The 18,640-nt window shown below is 48.9% G+C and overlaps 1 protein-coding gene across 1 annotated transcript; it reads right to left on the minus strand.

The window, feature by feature from the left end:
• Nucleotides 1–162: 162 nt before the first annotated feature.
• Nucleotides 163–16,063, minus strand: LOC308471605 (serine/threonine-protein kinase pim-1-like). Its single transcript, XM_080995824.1, has 6 exons — nt 15,472–16,063; nt 10,297–10,397; nt 7,351–7,401; nt 6,838–7,204; nt 4,374–4,550; nt 163–1,752 (listed from the first exon to the last, which is right to left on the minus strand). Exons 1-6 carry the CDS (start codon nt 16,046–16,048, stop codon nt 1,595–1,597), a joined length of 1,431 nt encoding a protein of 476 aa, XP_080851950.1. The 5' UTR covers nt 16,049–16,063; the 3' UTR covers nt 163–1,594.
• Between the last annotated feature and the right edge of the window lie 2,577 nt (nt 16,064–18,640).

An 18,640-nucleotide genomic window follows, 5' to 3' on the forward strand; every position in this document is an offset into this window, starting at 1 on the left:
AAGAAAGCATTGGCCTAATTATTTCAGGTGCCCCCAAGGGAAACATACTTCCAAGATTCAGAGTCAATGCTACAGGCTCCTGTTGTTCTCTCAGATTCCAAAGCACACACACACACACACAAATGAAGGTGAGGAGACACTCAACCTGTGGCTGAATGAGGATTTGTTCAGATTCAGAAAAATATTTGTGGCGCCATCCGGCCTGCTTCTCTGCTAATAAAGACCTCACATTTACAGGCTACCACTTGGGTGGACTGGGATCAGAGCCACTGGGGGGCGAGGGGGGGGGAAAGAAAACAACACTCTGCTGCAGCCACAAGCAGAAGACCAAACTTCAAGATCTCCCGGAAGGAGGAGCTGACAGATGGGAACTGGTGAGTAAAGTAGACAGCAGGAATAGCCAACTTGGTACCCACCAGACTAGCAGTTCCCACCGTTATCCCCCGACCATCAGTCATGCAAGTTGGGGCTCATGGGAGTCGGGAGCCTTAACAGCAACTTCCAAATCTGGTGGGCACCAAGTTGGCTAACCCCTCTTCCACTGTGAGCGTCAAGTTGCCGAGACAGAAACAGAAAGTTCTTCAAGCTGTCAGTGGTTGGCTGGCTGGCAGGGCCAAAATACCTAGCGCCAGTGCTTTCCGAAGTTCCAAAATCTTGCCTTTCAAATTCGAAGCGGCAAACACAACTCCAGGTCCTCACTTGTGTGGGACAGTCCTGGCACCAGGGGTTTCGATCAACTCTGACAAAGAAACCCAGCAACTCATGGATTTATTTTTTTTCTCGTTTTCACTTATTGATGAGGTTAAGTGGGGCCCGCTTTCCTCCCGCCACCCCTTTAACTTCCCCCAAGTGAAAGGAAGAGGGGGTAAAACACACATACACACACACACACACCCATCAAGTCAAGGCACTGGAGGAAACTGGATTCAGACTTGGAATGGCTGGACAGGAATGGAAGCAGGGGGCTGTTCACAATAACCATGTCACTTCCCAGCTGGGCCAGAGAAAATGTTTCTATGCCCAAAAAACCACAGCAGGTAGATGATGGCTTAGCAAAAAAACAACAACAGGAGGAGGAGGAGGAAGGACCCGGGGCTCTCCACCAAAGGAACGTCACGCCAAATAAATAAGCATCTGACCACCAGAAGAAACAACCCCCCGTACCCGGCGTGACATCAAAACGCCAATCCAGTCCTGGCGCATGAAGGTCGGTCCAGAGGTCCACCAAACTCCCAATACTGAAAGGCGTAACAAGAGGAAGCCATTACGGACGGCTTCAAACACTGTTCACTCGCTGCCAGTCTTCTGCAGCCCTCACTGGTGAATAGGGACAGTCCTTGTGTAAACAGAGCAGAGCTCATTGGTCTCTTTTGTCTTGGGGGTCAGGGGCTGCATGCCAGACCCCCTGTCTAGTCGGGGTGGGCAGCGTCCCTGCCACAGGCCTGGGATTTCATAGGTCGTCCACCCAGGGGCAGGAACTCAGCTATCAGCAGGAATAACGAGTATGTCAGCCTGTCGTCGCAGGAGAAACCGAGATACGTCCATCCTTTCTGCGATGGCCCGCCCCAGTACTGCTGTCCAGAGGCCACCAGAGTCACAGGCTCGTGCCGGCTTTGGGGACTGTGGGCTGCTGGGCTTTGCGTCCGCCTTGCTCCAAGAAGGCAAGGAGCCAAGGATGGGCCAAGATCTGCTCCAGGGAAGGCCGGTTCTCTGGGGCCAGCGAGAGGCACCACTCAATCAGGTGACGGCAGTCTGTCAAAGCAGGAAAGAACCATTGTTATTACACCGCCTAATAGGAACACACAGGAAGTTGCACGGAGTTAAGGCATTGCTCAGGAAAGCTCAACTCTCCCTACACCGGGGGTTCCTAACCTGTTTCCACAGCCACCAGGGACCACTTGGAAACTGCTGAGGGTCTTGGCACACCATTTGATGGTTTTTCTGCCTGCTGTAGTAGTTGTGATGTGCTTTGCGTTTTTATGGCTTTTTCATTTCTTAGATATTGTAGTACTGTATCGGAACAGCATCAAACACAACATAAGAAACAAAAGAAGCAATACATACTTCGAGAAAATATAAACATTGAATGTGGTCCCACTGCAAATCACCTGAATGAAGCTCGCGGACCACAGTTTTTGAACCCGTGGGCCAGTGTTCGAAATTAGCCAGGCGTATTTTGCACCTGGCTATTGGCCACTTGCGACCAAGTGAAGGTGCCCTGGCCCCAGGACAGTGCCTGACATCTCCACCGTCTGGAGGTGCACGCCTGGGGGTCATTAGATCCTGACTGTTTCCGCACACTAGTAACACATCCTGTAGAATCCTGTCCGTTATATTTTATCGGCACAATTGGAATGAATTTGGAGGAACCAAAATGCTTTCCCTGTGCAGCCCAAGAAGGGGCAGCGAACGACGTTATAGTTAATTGCTGTAGCTCATCTTCAATTAACCCATCCCACTGCCCTGCTCACACAGATGTGAAGTATATTGTTACGTTATGAATGGTCCGTGTCACCATTAAGAAAAAGAGGTAGGAATAGGCCAGTATATATGTGGACTGTCCCTGGATCAAGTGACTTTTCTTGTTTAAAGTTCTCAAAGTTCTTAACCTGTAGCTCAAGGTTGCCATCTGAACTAGCCAGATGTTTAACTGATTAATCACAGTCACTCCCATCCTTTGAAATATAAGACTTTAGAGCCATCATGCCCAAAAATGGCAGCCAGACATTCTGCTTTGGTGACTGTTATTCTTGGTTTAAGGAGCCATTTGGTGCCTAAGCTTAGATATCTGAGTTTCTAACACTGCCTGTGGCCTAACTCTGGCTGCAGGCAGCTTTCCAGAACTTCAGGAAGGATCCTTTCCCACAACACTCTACCTGGAGATTGAATCTGGGGCCTTCTGCCAGTGAGCTACAGCCCTTCCTCATATCATCAAATAAAAGAATTGCAGGAATGGCCCACGAGGTTCATCTAAGTCCAGTGTTCCCCATACTTGGGTCTCCAGCAGTTTTGGACTACAATTCCTATCATCCCTGACCATTGGGCTGCACTAGCTAGGAATGATGGGAGTTGTAAGGTAAAGGTAAAGGGACTCCTGACCATTAGGTCCAGTCGTGGCTGACTCTGGGGTTGCGGAGCTCATCTCGCTTCATTGGCCGAGGGAGCCGGCGTACAGCTTCCGGGTCATGTGGCCAGCATGACTAAGCCGCTTCTGGCGAACCAGAGCAGTGCACGGAAATGCCGTTTACCTTCCCGTCGGAGCAGTACCTATTTATCTACTTGCACTTTGACGTGTTTTTTAACTGCTAGGTTGGCAGGAGCTGGGACCGAGCAACGGGAGCTCACCCCGTCGCGGGGATTCAAACTGCCAACCTTCTGATTGGCAAGTCCTAGGTTCTGTGGTTTAACCCACAGCACCACCCGCGTCCCGATGGGAGTTGTAGTGGGGCTCAAACCCATGACTCTGAGATTAACAGTCTCATGATCTGCCGACTTGAGTTATGTTATCCCTGTCTTGCAAAGCACTTTGTGCCTTGTACCTCATTAAGAACTTATCCCAAAATGCCTGACAATTAGTCCTATTTTAAGAGATAAGAATAGGAGTCAGAAGATTATTAGTTTCCCTAAGGGTATTCAGGATATTATTTACAGTAGAGCACAGTCTATTCAATTCAACAATGCTCATTTCAACTGAACGAAGCAGGAAGTGCTATGCAGATGGAGCAGACTTCAATCAGCTTTTACGAGGTAGGCCAATCCGCCCAAGGGTAGTATCCTGTCACATGAGCCTACCAACTCTCCATAGACCAAACCACTGTGGCACTCCAGGGCTCAGTGACAAATTAAGTACAAAGGAGTTGCCAAATTCAAGAAGCATACATTAAGAATTCTTAAGGAACCCAGGGGTGAAATTGCTGGTCTAACAAAAATAAGCATCTTGACTGGAAAAAAAGAAAGAAAAAGAAAACTTGTCCTATAGATCAGGGGCCAGCAAACTTTTTCAGGAGGGGTGCAGAGCTGCTGGCTGCTGCCGCTTCTCTCGCTCAGCTCATGGCCATACGCAGCCGCCTCAGCGGGAAGGAAGGGGCGTCGCTCAGAGGCGTCTGCGGTTTTGGATTGGCTGCAGGAACTTCCTACAGCCAATCCAGTGCTGCGGAAGTCAGCCACCGCACAGGTTTAGGGACTGACTGATCGGGCGGCAGGGTCCACGGGCTGGATTTACGAGCCCGGTGGGCTGCATCCAACCCCCGGGCCGTAGTTTGGCGACCCCTGCTAAAGAGAGTTCACAGAATGTCAAAGTTAATTAGCCTAACATCTATCTCAAGGTAAACTTGCAAATATCCACTGGCCTGGGTCTAGGACAGCGTCCGTACCTGAGGATACCCTGCAGTGGTAGTGGAGTTTCCCAAGGAGGATATCTTCATCGCGCTCGAAAGGGATGTCCCCGCACACCATGTCATAGAGCAGCACTCCCAAGGACCACACAGTCGCAGACACGCCATGGTACCGGTGGTATTTTATCCACTCAGGAGGGCTGTATACCCGGGTGCCTGTAAGAATGGAAAGGAGCCGGTGAAAACGTACCTGGAGAGGCGCCAAAGGAAAAAGAGCTACCAAATCCGTCCCAGGTTGCCCCTTCCTCACCCATGCTGAGCAGGACCACCACCACTGCCTAAATTTCAAGAACCAGATATGAAATGTTTGTGTTATTTATTAAATCTATATCCCACAATTTCTTCCCAAAGAAGCCTAGGGCAGCAGGTTCCCCCATATATGAGACTTCCATGATGAATTGGCACTGGCGTACTGCTGCTCCAGCCTCAGTCTCCCGTCCTCCCATCTGTAAAATGGGGTGTTTTCTCCACAGTCTTATTTACTTAAAAGCATTTTTATGCTTACAAAGCACCAATAATAAGAATTTTTTGCAACGTAAAAGGCAAGACACAAGCAGAATGAGAGATCGGAAGAGAGGGCTTTTTGAGGGGATAAGTGAAATTGCGGGTCGTGTCTCAGAATAAAAACCCACTGAAATTAACAGACAGGGTCTCACTTATTTCAGCAGATCCACTCTGAGTTGGAAACATCCTCAAGATTATAAATGATCCTCCATAAATAAACAAATGCCCCGAGAGAGAATTGATTTCTGTGCAACAACATTCCATCGCACAAACCTTTACCTGCATTTTGAGGTATTGCAACGTGAAATCAGGTTTACAGGCCAGTGACATCTAGGCCAATGACCTTAGGGCGCACACACAAGAGAACACCAATACAGATGAGGCAATCTGGAGCAACTGCGCATACAAACATTACCAGCTAACAATTACCACTGACCAACTGGAATTTCTTCTCCGTGTAAACACTGGGGGGGGGGGGGGGGGTGAGAGCGTAAACCAGGATGGCTACACTGAATTAAGGACTAACTCATCCAACGTGACAGGCAATAAGAGTGTACACCTTCAGGCCAAAAATTAAGCTGCCGCAAGACTTTATTTTGCAACCTGTGTTTATCCAAAAGATGCAACAATGGCAACAATTCTCAGCAAGAAAAAGGCCGGTCAACCTATGAACAGAGCAGACCGTTTAGGCCTTTAGCATACTTTACAAATGCTCAGAAGACAACTCCCAGATCTATACTTTGTGCCCCCCCTCTTTGGTCAAATACAAAAAGCACAATCCAAAGCCTCTGATTTTACATTGGCAATGGCCCATAATGTGCTTTGCTATGTGGAAACCGGACGCGGGGACACACTGAATTGCTCAAACCTCCACATAACAACTTCCTGTACCTCTCATAGGGAGACTGCAGCACATTTTCAGACAGTTCCTCCGACACTGGGGTGGGGAGGAAATATTTGTTCCCACCAACGGCCATATTCCTCAGGGCCGCACTCTTGTCTGTGAGAGAAAGACGAAGCTAGCAGTGGACGGGACTGTCCCCTTCCACTCTTCCTTCCACCCCTCTGCTGTCTCTCTTTCTGACATCTCCTCACCTCACTCTCCTTCCCAGAAGCTGCTAGGAGGAAGAGACAATCAGCTGTTGCCGGAAGTCTGAACTATGGTTCAGATTTAGGCCAAAGTCTGCAAAAAATATGGCTGAGGTTGACCAACACTGATTTCTCTTCCTAGCTTGTTTCCTTCCTGGGTGCTTCTCTGCAAAACCAAAAAAACCTGCCACCTTTTGCACCAGGACCACTCAATCCCATGCAGCCGTCAACCTGGTGCCCACCAGATGTTTTGAACCACACTTAAAAAAACACTTTATTTAAGGTAGATAAGGACAAGATGAAATTATACAACTGAATATAAATATAGATGGGAAACGGCTATGTATTGTGAGTACTTATCTACTTTTAAAAAATTTCACCTATGATCCTTCTCTTTTACTTCTTTATTTTTTCTTTGTTCTTTGTTCTTTTTTTCTTTTTTCTGATATCTTATCTTTCACTTCACTCCTTTATTGTGAATAGCATTTTATAGAGGTATAAATAACTGTAAATATTAAAAGAGACAAAATACTCTCTAATTTTTTCCCCTTGGTTTATGTATTTTCTTTTTCTTTTGTATTTTCTTTCTGTAAATATGTATATTTTCTTATTTGTACTCTATACACACACACATACATACATACATACATACATATATATATAAAAGAACCACAAGCCCAAAGGTTGGCAACAGTTTGCTGACACCGACAACAGTGTAGCTGCTGTCGAATCTTTCGGCCCTCCCTGGAGATGTCGGAACTTGAACCCAGGACCCTTTTGCAAGCAAAGCGTGTGTGCCCTGTCGCCGAGTGGTGGTCTCTGGCATTCTCTCTCTCACACACACACTCACCATCAAAATCTGTATAGGGAGCATCCCGAAGCAACGCCCCCGAGCCAAAGTCTATGAGCTTTAGGTCTCCCTGCAGGAGGTCAACCAGAATGTTCTCGTCCTTGATGTCTCGGTGCAAAACACCGCAGAGGTGGCAGTGGCGCACGGCCTCCACCACTTGCCGGAAGTAGCCGGCGGCAAGGCTTTCAGGGAGCGGACCCCTGTCGGTGATGACGTCAAACAGGTCCTGGGAGACAAGGGGGCGCTCCATCACGATGAAGTACGCGTCAGGCTGCTCAAACCAATCCAGGAGGCGGATGACACCTCGGCAGCCCGAGGAAGACACCTTCTTCAGCAGTACCACTTCCAGCGGAACCAGGGTGCCGTTCTGGAGAAGGAAGGAAGGAAGGAAGGAAGGAAGGAAGGAAAGAGAGAGAAAGGGAGACAGGCATGAGAGCAACCTCTGGCACCGCCGCTCAATGAGTCAGGCGGCCTCAATGGGAAGAGAAATGGCGCAAGAGAGCAGCAACTCACCATGTGCTGGAATTGCAAGACTCTGTCTTTGGCGACATATTTGATGGCCACCTGCAAAAGGAGGGAAGGAGAAGGCTGTTAGGAGGCAAAGCCTACTGCAGAATTCACAGCACTGTTTTGGATCCACCTTTAGCACGAACCCCATTTCACCATGCAGGGAGATAAGCATGGCTGTTGTGACCTGTCTCGGATCAGGCTGCAAGCCTGGGGGAAGTGCCAAGTTTTCCCCCCTAAACTGATTTTTGAATTCTGAATTTATTGTTATTCACGTTTTATACTGTATTTTATGCTGCTTTTGTTGCATCAATTAAGTGTTTTAAATTTGTTGTTAGCTGCCCTGAGCCCGGTTTTCTGAACCGGGAAGGGCAGGGTATAAATAATTTATTATTAATTATTATTATTATTATTATTATTATTATGACGTGGCATTCTTGGGCAACTGCCAGGGGTTCGGCACCAACACCTGCCTTGGGCTCCCTTCAGATTTGTTTACAGTGGTACCTCGGGTTAAGTACTTAATTCATTCCGGAGGTCCGTTCTTAACCTGAAACTGTTCTTAACCTGAAGCACCACTTTAGCTAATGGGGCCTCCCCCGGCGCTGCGCAATTTCTGTTCTCATCCTGAAGCAAAGTTCTTAACCTGAGGTACTATTTCTGGGTTAGCGGAGTCTGTAACCTGAAGTGTATGTAACCCGAGGTACCACTGTATTTCTTTATTTCCAACTCGGTGCTCCAAGCAGCACTGGGCAGCCAAGCCCAGCTGCCATTTCCCCACGATACCCCAGAGAGGAATGATTTATATGGCAGCCAGACCCAGCTGCCAGCCATGCTGCCACCAGGGGGCGCTTCACTCAGGACCCCATTCAAACTTGAAGCCAGCCCTGCTGCAACCCAGATCCAGCAACTTTGCACAAAGGAAAGGCATCTTCCGCAAGCTATGCAAGGATTCCAAACCATGGCAGGTTGCTGAAGCTTCAAGTTTATATATAATCAAGTTTATCAAAGAGGCCTGCTTGGTACCTGTCTAATGGAGAGTTTCTCACAAATATTTTAACGGCATGCAAACCAGAATTTCAGCAAACTGAAATGCCTAAATTGAACAATGTGGTATTTTCTCATGGAGTTGTTGCATTTCTTTACTGAGCCTTACCAAAGGCTCTACAGAGAAAGGATTGGTTATTCTTCAATTTCAGCACATGTCATCTTAAGCTTGAGATTGCTCTAACAGAAATACCCCTTATAATGTAAGATTCTGAAGGAAAGAGTGTACCACATTACTTGTTTCAATGCTCTTGTTAGAAATAAGTAAGGTCTTAATGTCTCCTTGCTGGAAAAGTATACTGCCCCTCCCTACCCCCATCCCTTAGCAATAGTGAGAACTATTTGTTGGAAATAGTGGATTTTCTATTTATGGCTGCAAATGTACAGCCAGAGGGGTTGGGGTTTTTGTAAAAAAAAAAATTCTTAACACCTGAATTTACTTGACCGAGAGCTCTTAAAAGTGTAGATCCAAGTTTCCCAGACTTGGGTGTCCAGCTGCTTTCGGACTACAACTTCCATCATCCCTAGCTAACAGGACCAATAAGGGTTGATGGGAATTGTAGTCCAAAAACAGCTGGCGACCCAAATTTGGGAAACACCGGTGTAGTAGCCATTCTGTCCCTTTGGGAATAAGAATACCTTTAAAACCCCACAATGGAGCTACACTCCCTTCCAAAGAGAAAGCCACCGCAATTTCTCTTCTCAGGGCTTGTTTTATTCAAGCTTCAAAATAGCATACTGCCCCTCGCCTCAGTATCCAGTCCTAATGCTTTTGACTCTGCACCCCCAAGAAGTTTTTGAAAAAATACAGAACCAGGGAATTTCCACACCTTCCCAACCCCCCCCTTCAGAACACCCAGGATTTTGCCCTCCGACGACAGTGACTTAACACACCTGTAAGTCACACACAACCAATGCAACATGCATACATTTTGTAACTCAAGCACAGCCAATAGCAGATAAACAGGTGTGCATCATTATTTGCTGCAGCTGTGTATTATTAAACTACTACCGCTGCATTGATTTCCAAGTTCAGAACTCAGCATAGCCCTGCATGGCTACTGCACATATATTAAACAGCAGTGATGCCTTCCTCGTCACGGGATGACTGTTGCTTGTGCTCTCTCTCTCCTTCCTTAATAATTATTACCAGGAAACCAGACTGATGAGCCACTGTGTGCTCCAAGCGCCTGAAGTGGAGCCAAAGGCTTAGCAAGCAGCACAGAGCATAGCGAGGAGTCCAGGCACATCACTCATCCAGGACACTAACACACCCTCTGAGAGGCAGAACAGGTTGGAGAAAGGGAAACCCAGAAGATAACCTGGGATTCAAAGCAGCCGGCCCACATGGTGTAGCCCCGAATTGGAGCAAGACTCCCGCCTCCCGCTCCCCTTTTGTTCGCTGCTGGCTTCTCTTTCTTCTCTCTCTCGCGGATCATTAATTCCACTCCAGCCCCCAGAATCGCACAACCCTAATACAGTGGTACCTCGGGTTACATACGCTTCAGGTTTCAGACTCTGATAACCCAGAAATAGTACCTCGGGTTAAGAACTTTGCTTCAGGATGAGAACAGAAATCGCGCGGTGGCAGCAGGAGGCCCCATTAGCTAAAGTGGTGCTTCAGGTTAAGAACAGTTTCAGGTTAAGAACGGACCTCCGGAACGAATTAAGTACTTAACCCGAGGTACCACTGTATACCATTTATTTCCATCTCTCCTAAAAGCCACCGGTCGACTCCTGGTGGTGCATTTGGTCATTTCAGTGCATGTGTAGATATACGTATTATGTATATTTACGTGTGTGTTTGTGTGTGTGTCTCTATAATGTACATAATACGTGTATCTACACATGCACGCGCGACTGATATATAGAGAGACAGAGAAAAGACGCCGATCGGTCACTCACCGGGAGAGAATCGCTGAGCCGGGTCCCCGCGTAGACGGTGCCGAAACCGCCGCTCCCAATCAACGCTCCCAAGCGGTAGCGCGTCTCCAAGGTCGCCTTCCCTGCGGGGGGTGGAGAAAAAGAAAGCAGCGCATCAGCGTAGCGAGTTGTGCCGGGACCCGCCCAGCCAGCCAGACACCCACACCGGCTGCGGTTTGCTTGCAAACAACAACAACGAAAACCACCACGCTCGCTCCATTCACAAAAAATCGCCCCACGTGCTCCTTGTTGTTACCCGCGGAGCGAGGCTCCTCTTCGGCGGCATCGGCGGCCGGCGGCCCTTCGGGACCCTGGTGGCAAATGGGGCCTTGAGCCAAGAGCATGGCCTGGTCAGTCGGTCACTCTCCGGCCAATATTGCCTCGCGTGCGCTTGTGTGTATGTGTGTGGCCGCTCCTCCCCCACCGCGTGCGCCTCGGAATTCCTTCGCTTTTACGAACGTTCCAACTCCACGCCGACCTTGGCCAATGGCGGGGCGAGCTGGAGGAAGCCGCGAAAAAGCCGAGCCAATCAGAAGAGGCGTGTGGGGGGGTAAAAGGAGGAGTTCTTTTCGGCCGCCGACAGGGCGAGGCTTTGAAACCGTCGAGGGAGAAGCGCGCACGGCAATGAAAACGGGGCGGGGTGCGCAGCAGGCAGGAGTCCTTTAAACGAATTGGAAAGGCAACGGCAGCCAATCGAGGAGAGGCGCGCGAGGACCCTTTACGCTTCTCCTCGCCCCCGCCGCTTGTTGACCCACGTGCGATATACTATTTTAAAGTTGGCGCTTGCAAAGTCCGCTAGCAAATGCTCTGCATCGACGCGCTCCCCGAACCCCACCCCGCATTTTCGCTGCCTGAGCCCAGCTCTTGGTAGCTTCGGGAGCTCTCCTGTCCTGGACATCAAACGCCATCGCTCAATCAGCCCTCTTTCGTCTTTCCGAAGTGTGGGCTGAGTTGCAACCAGCAACGGCTGTGAAGTAGGAGAAAAAGGTGGGGAAACCTTTCCTCGCCCTCCGCCTCCACTGATTCACGGGGCGAGAGGGACACTCTGCTCGCCTTCCAACTCTTTAATTAAATAGCAAGTGCCCCCATTGCTTCCAGTGTCCCACCCACCCACTTAAAAAAAATACCTGCAGTCTTAAAATACAGATTTGCTCCCCCCCACTCCACTAGATTTGCTTGACCAGAGACCCTGAGTGTCCAGCAGAAGGCATAGAGTTTCTCCTGGCCATGGTGGTACAAGTTTGTTTATTATTCATTTATTAAATGTCTATACTGCTGTTCATTTGAGGATCACAAGACAGTTTACAATATAAAAACACAAATATAAATACCGTAAAGGTAAATGGTAAAGGGACCCCTGAACGTTAGGTCCAGTCGCAAATAACTCTGGGGTTGCGGCGCTCATCTCGCTTTACTGGCTGAGGGAACCAGTGTTCAGTTTCTGGGTTATGTGGCCAGCATGACTAAGCCGCTTCTGGCGAACCAGAGCAGTGCACTGAAACTACATTTACCTTCCCACTGGAGTGGTACCTATTTATCTACTTGCACTTTGCCGTGCTTTCAAACTGCTAGGTGGGCAGGAGCTGGGACCGAGCAACGGGAGCTCACCCCGTCGCAGGGATTTGAACCGCTGACCTTCTGATCGGCAAGCCCTAGGCTCAGTGGTTTAGACCACAGCGCCACCCTCGTCCCTATAAATACCATAGTGTCAAACAAAATCAATAACCCACACACAGTTTAAAAGACAATGGATTGATAGCCCCAGGCCTGGTTATAGAGAAACGTCTTTGCCTGTAATGAAGGCATCCAGTGAGCCTCCCAGGGGAGAGCATTCCACAAGTGGGGAGCCACCGCAGAAAAGTCCCAGTCTTGTGTTGCCTCCCTCCAGGCCTCTCATGAAGGGGGCGCATGAAGAAGAGCCTCAAATGATAAGCACAGGGTCAGTTCAAACCTCAAGAACTGGGAAAGGCGGCCCTAGAGGTATTGCAGTCTTGTTGCGGTTCGTGGGACCTTTCCTGTTCTGCACAGCTCTCCCTAATAAGGAGCACAGCAGCGCTCTCTCAAGGTCTGGACCCAACTACCTTAGCTGACCCAAAGTATTTCCTGCCACAAATTCAGACCAGCCGCTCAGCCATTCAGAACATATGTCAACAAAGACAAAAACTGCTGTTTTGCAAACCCACGGCACTAGCCAATGCACCCGCTTCTATGACACCACTTTTGCATTCTGGAAATGGAAGTGAAAATGCCCTGGCGTGTAACACACTCTTGGCTGCCTAGGTCAAAAGTTAGCCAAAACATATCACCAGCGGCCAGCCTCCAATGCTATAATAAAGAAACCCAGGCTTTGTATTTAGCTACATATATCATTGCATAGCAGGGGTTCGCCACATCTTCCTTTTACTATTATAGGATCGGCCTCAATGCATAACTGCCACCAGTGCACGGACTTGGGGCTGATCAATCCGAGCACACGTTGCGTATTCTCAGCCATAAATCCTTTCCTCTTTCAAGTAGGGCGTGAGCCAGCTACGGAAATGACTAACAACAACAACCCCATTGACTCAATAAAGCAAGGAGTACGTTGCAGCCGAGCAGATACCCCCAAATCAGTGTAAATCATCCAGCGACACACCAGGTGACCACATCACCTTTTCCATCGCAGCAGAACAAGTTTCACTTTCCCGCAAAGGCGGGCTTCCAAATGATAAGCCAAGCCTTGTCATATCTATCTAAGCTCCTTTGGAATGCCAGAAATGTCCCTGGAGACAGGGAGGAATAGCCACAAACGCTTGCCCACGTCACAGAGCACAGCAGCAAGGCGATGTTTGCTCAGCCCCAAGAGAGGGCTAGTCTGTGGGTTTGGTGATGGGAGGGGGCGCCTTGACGGGACAGGAGTTTGCCGCACCAGATTCCCAGGAAACATGCCATTTCCCGCCTGCTGGACAGAAAAACAGGCACCTTTGTTGTTTTGTGTACCTTTGTGGGAGACAACACAAGCACAGCCACGTGGGATAAAGCTGCGAGGCCAAAGTCCTAAAGCATCATTCCAAAAATAAATCACTGGGAACGGCCCAGAGGGATGCAAAATACGACACACACTAGTGTGTTTCTTCCTCATGGGCAAGCAGTCATTGAGCAGAAGAGGAAAGGATCATGCCAATGTATTTCCCCCCCCCCCTCTCAGTTACGCTAAAGGTAGCTCAGATTTTCAGTCATCTCCCTGTGTCAATAAAACAAAGGAGAACCCCATTTACTATAGGTAAAGGGGCTGGGGGTGTCACACAGGCCTGGCCCTACCATTAGGCAGAGTGAGGTAACTCCCTCAGGCAGCAGAAAGTCTTGTGGGGGGAGTGTCCCCCTAAGAAAGCCTCAGGGAAGGTGGATGGTGTTGTCCGGGGACATGTGCTGAGTTGGCCAGCCTGTCTGTGTGTGGGGGGTGTGTGGGTGTGGGTGTGCCATGTCCCTTGCCTCAGGCAGCAAAGTGTCTTGGGCCGGCCCTGTTATTGCATGTGCAGCTGAGTGACGGAAAAGGCAGAGAGCTGAGAAAGGCCTCCTTTAAACCTTGCCTCTGCTACGAACTCACCGATGCAGATAACATTACTGGCCTATCTTACAGGGTCGTTGTAACAATAAAGGAGGCCATTATGTGAAATACGTTGAAAGAGCAGCAATGGAGAAGAGGTCAATTATTTTCAAGGGTGACACTCTTTCTGGTCAGCAAAGCCTGCGGACCCAGCCAGCAGACTGCTTATTCTTTTTTTTTAAACAGCTGTTGTGACACAAAGGAGTCCACTCTGGGATGGTTTCAAGGCCATGTGCAGAAAACAAGCCAAGATTCTTCTCTCCCTCCCCCCCCCCTCAACTCAGTGGACACCAATGGGTGTTTAATTTGCGTACACCTTTATCTCCCACATTTCCTGCAGAGAAACTCAAAGGCCACCTTGCATGGCTTAGTCCCTCACCTCCATCTTTCCCTCTCAGCAACACCAGTCTTCTAAAAAGTAGGTTAGGCAGAGCAACGGTGACTGGTTCACAGTCACCCAGTGAGTGTCACGCCGAACTGGTTTGCCAGGGGTGGGGAACCTGTTGCCTTTTGGATGCTGTTCAACTACTGCCAGTCCTAACCAGTATAGCTAAGGGTTTTGTGGACGGTGGGAGTTGCAAGTCCAACGGTGAGCAACAGGTGGGGGGGGGAATGAAGATTTAAACGCAGCAGCAAAGGAACGCAGAAAACCAGCCGCCGCCTGCAGAGGTCAGCACTGAGCGGCAACTCGGCTGCTCCCCTCGTCGCACTTGGCAACAGGCAACCGAATGGAAATCTCCCGGAGAAGAGTTTCTCAAGAGCCGCGCGCCCCCTCCCACAGGCCAAGGAAATAACCGCTCCAACTTCTGCAAATGTACGACACACTGACAGAATCATAGAAGCTGGAAGGGGCCACCGGGGTCATCCATCCCAACCCCCTGCAACGCGGGAATCTTTTAGCCCAAGATTTGGCTTCCATCGTTAATTCGCATTCATAGCAAGCGGATCAAAGAAAAGGAGCGGAGGAGAAGCGGAAATTCACGGCCCCGCGAGCGGCTTTAAAGCACTTGGCGCGGGGACGCGTCGTCGCTCCACGGATCCCCAGCGCTGACTAAAAGCAATCTGATCGCAGACTCGTGTCAACGATCCGGCCACGCACTGCAGCCTCCGATCAGAGAGGGGATGTCACCTTCCGCGGGACGGCTATTCATTCGATCTCCCTGTCGCTCATTCGGAGGAGCGCAAGGAGTTAGGGAACCTCTCGTAGAAAACTCTCAGCAAATTAAGTTTGCACGAGGCTGCGAGAATTAAACCGATAATGCAAAGCCAATATAAGCTTGTGCAGCTAAGAAGTATCCCCCCCTTTTTTATTTTGGTGGGCTCTCAGAAGTTTTGACACCGGGCAGCAGGAAGCCCGTTGCCCCCCCCCCCCGATGGGCAGCGTGAGGATCCCCAGAGGGCAAAGACGAGTCAGACCCCATTGCAAGCAGAGGGATCCACTCTGACCCCGACTCTTATCAAGCCGCGGTGGGTCCTTGCAGACCTCGGAGGCGGCGCCCTCTCGCAGCTTCCGCGCGTCCGCCCCAGTCTCCCCCGAATAGCGCCTCCGCCGCGGCCGCGGAGCAACTCACCCTGCGCCGGCTCGTCTTTGGGGAACGCCGCCGAGCTGAGCATGCTGCAGCGGTGCACGTTGGGAGGGTAAAGCACCTGCACCGAGGACATCGCGGCCACGACTCGGGCCAAGCCAGGGAAAAGTTGCGAAGAAGTTGCAGCAGAAGCGCAGCTCCGACGACACCGGAGCCGCAACCTGAATCCCGGGGGAAGCCTCTCGGGGTTGGAGACGGGCGGAGAGCCACGCCCACCGCGGCCAAGCCACGCCCCTCCCCTCTGATGCAGCCACGCCCCATTCTCCTCCCACTCCCGAGCTCCGCCCTGCTGGGCGGGCTTGGCCAGGCTATTGGTCGCTCTGGCTGTCAGCAACGTGAGACGGGCAGGCTGCGCGCTTCGCTTGCAAGCACTGTCAGAGGCATCTGCGCTGGTGGAAGCGGATTCTTCAAAAAGTAGCAGCAGCCTCGATCGCACGTGGAAACGGCGCAAAAGAATATCTCGCCTGCCAGAGTTCGCCAAACACGACTTAAAAATAAGACCCTTCTGGCACTTAAGAAACTCAACTTTATGATGGGTTAAGCCGACCCGGATAGACTTCATCAGTTGCGTGAAATAAAATCCCGGACTAATGACTCCTGAGAGGCAGCGTGGTGTAGTGGTTAGAGCAGAGGTCAGCAAACTTTTTTCAGCAGGGGATTGGTCCACCGTCCCGCATACTATGTGGTGGGCCAGACTATATTTTGAAAAGAAAAAAAAAGAACGAATTCCTATGCCCCACAAATAACCCTGAGATGCATTTTAAATAAAAGGACACCTTCTACTCATGTAAAAACACGCTGATTCCTGGACCGTCCGCGGGCTGGATTGAGAAGGCAATTGGGCCACATCCAGCCCCCAGGCCTTAGGTTGCCTACCCCTGGGTTAGAGTGTCAGGCTAGGAACTGGGAGACCAGGGTTTGAATCCCTTTTCAGAGGCAAAGATCGTTGGGTGGACTTGGGCCAGTCTTGCTCTCTCAGCTTAACCACCTCATTAAAAATAATTTTTAAAAATACTGTGAAAATAAGAAACCATGGCTGGTTTCTGCTGGCATCCAAGACTGGCCATGGGTGAAGCAAGAACCTTGTAATACTATAAGCCCCTCCATCAGAGACTCAGGTTGTATATATATATGTGCAAATAAACCATATATCATAATGACACCACCGTCTCCAGTGTGCCACATTTCCAAAGGAAACACAAACCCTGGACCCCTGGAATTCCACACCACTTTGGAATTGGGGTGGTGAGTGACAATATTTAACCAGTACTAGGACTCAGTTCTAATACTGCAAGTATTGCCAATTAGCTGTGTCATCCTTAGGAAAATTATAAGTATGCTTCTGTTCCGGCTGGTCATTACAAGAAACCTATAACCAAGAAGCACTGCCTTCTTTTTCCTCCTCACTCCCAATCCCTTTTCCTTTTGTGTTATCGCTGACCTTGCTGGGGTGGGGCGGCGGCTAAAGAGTGAGCTAAAAATGCTGATAGCAGTGAATCAGAGCGCAAAGCACTTTGCTCACCTTATTGGGCTGCTTGCCATCACAGCAGGTTTGTGAAGTAGGAAAGGGCTTGCCCATGGCTACCCAGCAGACAGAACTTATTGGTGGTGGCCCCACAGTTAAAGCCTGATCATCTACAGTGGGGGGGGGGAGTATTTGATCCCCTGCTAAATTTGCCCGTTTGCCCTCTGACGAAGAAATGACCAGTCCATAATTTTAATGGTAGGTTTATTGTAGCTGTGAGAGACAGAATAACAACAGGCAAACAGGCAAATTTAGCAGGGGATCAAATACTTCCCCCCCCCTCACTGTACTAACTAGAGACATTGTAAATCTTTCCTATCATAACTGGATCCTGATGAGTAAGAATAAACTGTTCATTGTGCATTAGGCATTTTTATATTGATTATTTAACAACAACAACAACATTTATTAATTGCTTCTCATGAGGCACCTCAAAGCAATTTACAATACGAAGGAAGCATATATAAAACAGCTGCCTATATAAAAACAGTGAAAACAATTGTGTATCTAACATTATTCTATGTTCTATGGTTTTATTAAATAATAATAATATTATTATTTATATTATTTATTTAAAAGCAACAATGAGTACATATAAAACAATTAAAACAACAACAATTTGGTATACAGTTTGGTATACAGTGGTACCTCGGGTTACATACACTTCAGGTTACATACGCTTCAGGTTACAGACTCCGCTAACCCAGAAATAGTGCTTCAGGTTAAGAACTTTGCTTCAGGATGAGAACAGAAATCGCGCGGCAGTGGCGTGGCAGCAGCGGGAGGCCCCGTTAGCTAAAGTGGTGTTTCAGGTTAAGAACAGTTTCAGGTTAAGAACGGACCTCCAGAACGAATTAAGTACTTAACCCAAGGTACCACTGTATTATATTATTAAAGGGAAATTATAGTTTATATAATTAGCTTTCCCAACATGAGCTTCCAAAGTGGACTGGACTACAAATCAAACACACACGCATACAGAGGACCACATTATAAATTGTATAGGTACCCCACAAGCCCTCATAATAGACGGTTAATACAATATGGTTAATCATTACGCATTATGAAGCAGCTCCCTGATGTCATGCTAGCAGAGCAAAGCAGCAGTTAAGGCCCTGTTTACTGAGCTATAACCAGAGCTACTCACTATCACATGGCAACCGCGAAGGGCTCTCAGTGCGTCTAACCTGCTGGGCCGGAGCAAACTGTCCATTCTCTTTCCTTATGGCAGCATGTGATGTTCTTTAACTAGAACTCTGCTGCCCTTGGGCCAGCAATTGACTTTGGATAAAGCAAATTGCATTATTTTCCACAAGGATTTGCTTTCTCCGGGATCTTGCCTACTGCACTAACTGTAGTTAGATGCTCGAGAGAAGGGTGTAATATCCGTATGGTTATGCCTACTCCTCTTCTCTAAGTGATGAGAAGTTCCAGGTTCGCAGCACTTACCTGGGCTTGGTTTCCTACAAAAGGAGGTCGCAGGAGGCTTATTGGCATTTTGCTATATTTGCATTAATTTACAGAGATACGGGTTGAGCATAGATGGAGGCACAGTTTATATTGCTTAGCAACTGGCTATGAGTCCTTAACAAAAGCAGGACCTCCATGTCTGTCTTATAAGCCTTATAA

This window comes from Podarcis pityusensis (assembly GCF_964106645.2).
Source record: "Podarcis pityusensis genome assembly, chromosome: 2".
NCBI classification, from domain to species: domain Eukaryota; kingdom Metazoa; phylum Chordata; class Lepidosauria; order Squamata; family Lacertidae; genus Podarcis; species Podarcis pityusensis.

Coding starts and splice junctions, on each gene's coding strand:
- LOC308471605 (XM_080995824.1), bottom strand. CDS start 16,048: ATGAAGTCTATCCGGGTCGGCTTAACCCATCATAAAGTTGAGTTTCTT. Junction 10,398..15,471: donor CAAAGACGAGCCGGCGCAGG/GTGAGTTGCTCC, acceptor CACCCCCCGCAG/GGAAGGCGACCTTGGAGACG. Junction 7,205..7,350: donor TCTTGCAATTCCAGCACATG/GTGAGTTGCTGC, acceptor TTCCTTCTCCAG/AACGGCACCCTGGTTCCGCT.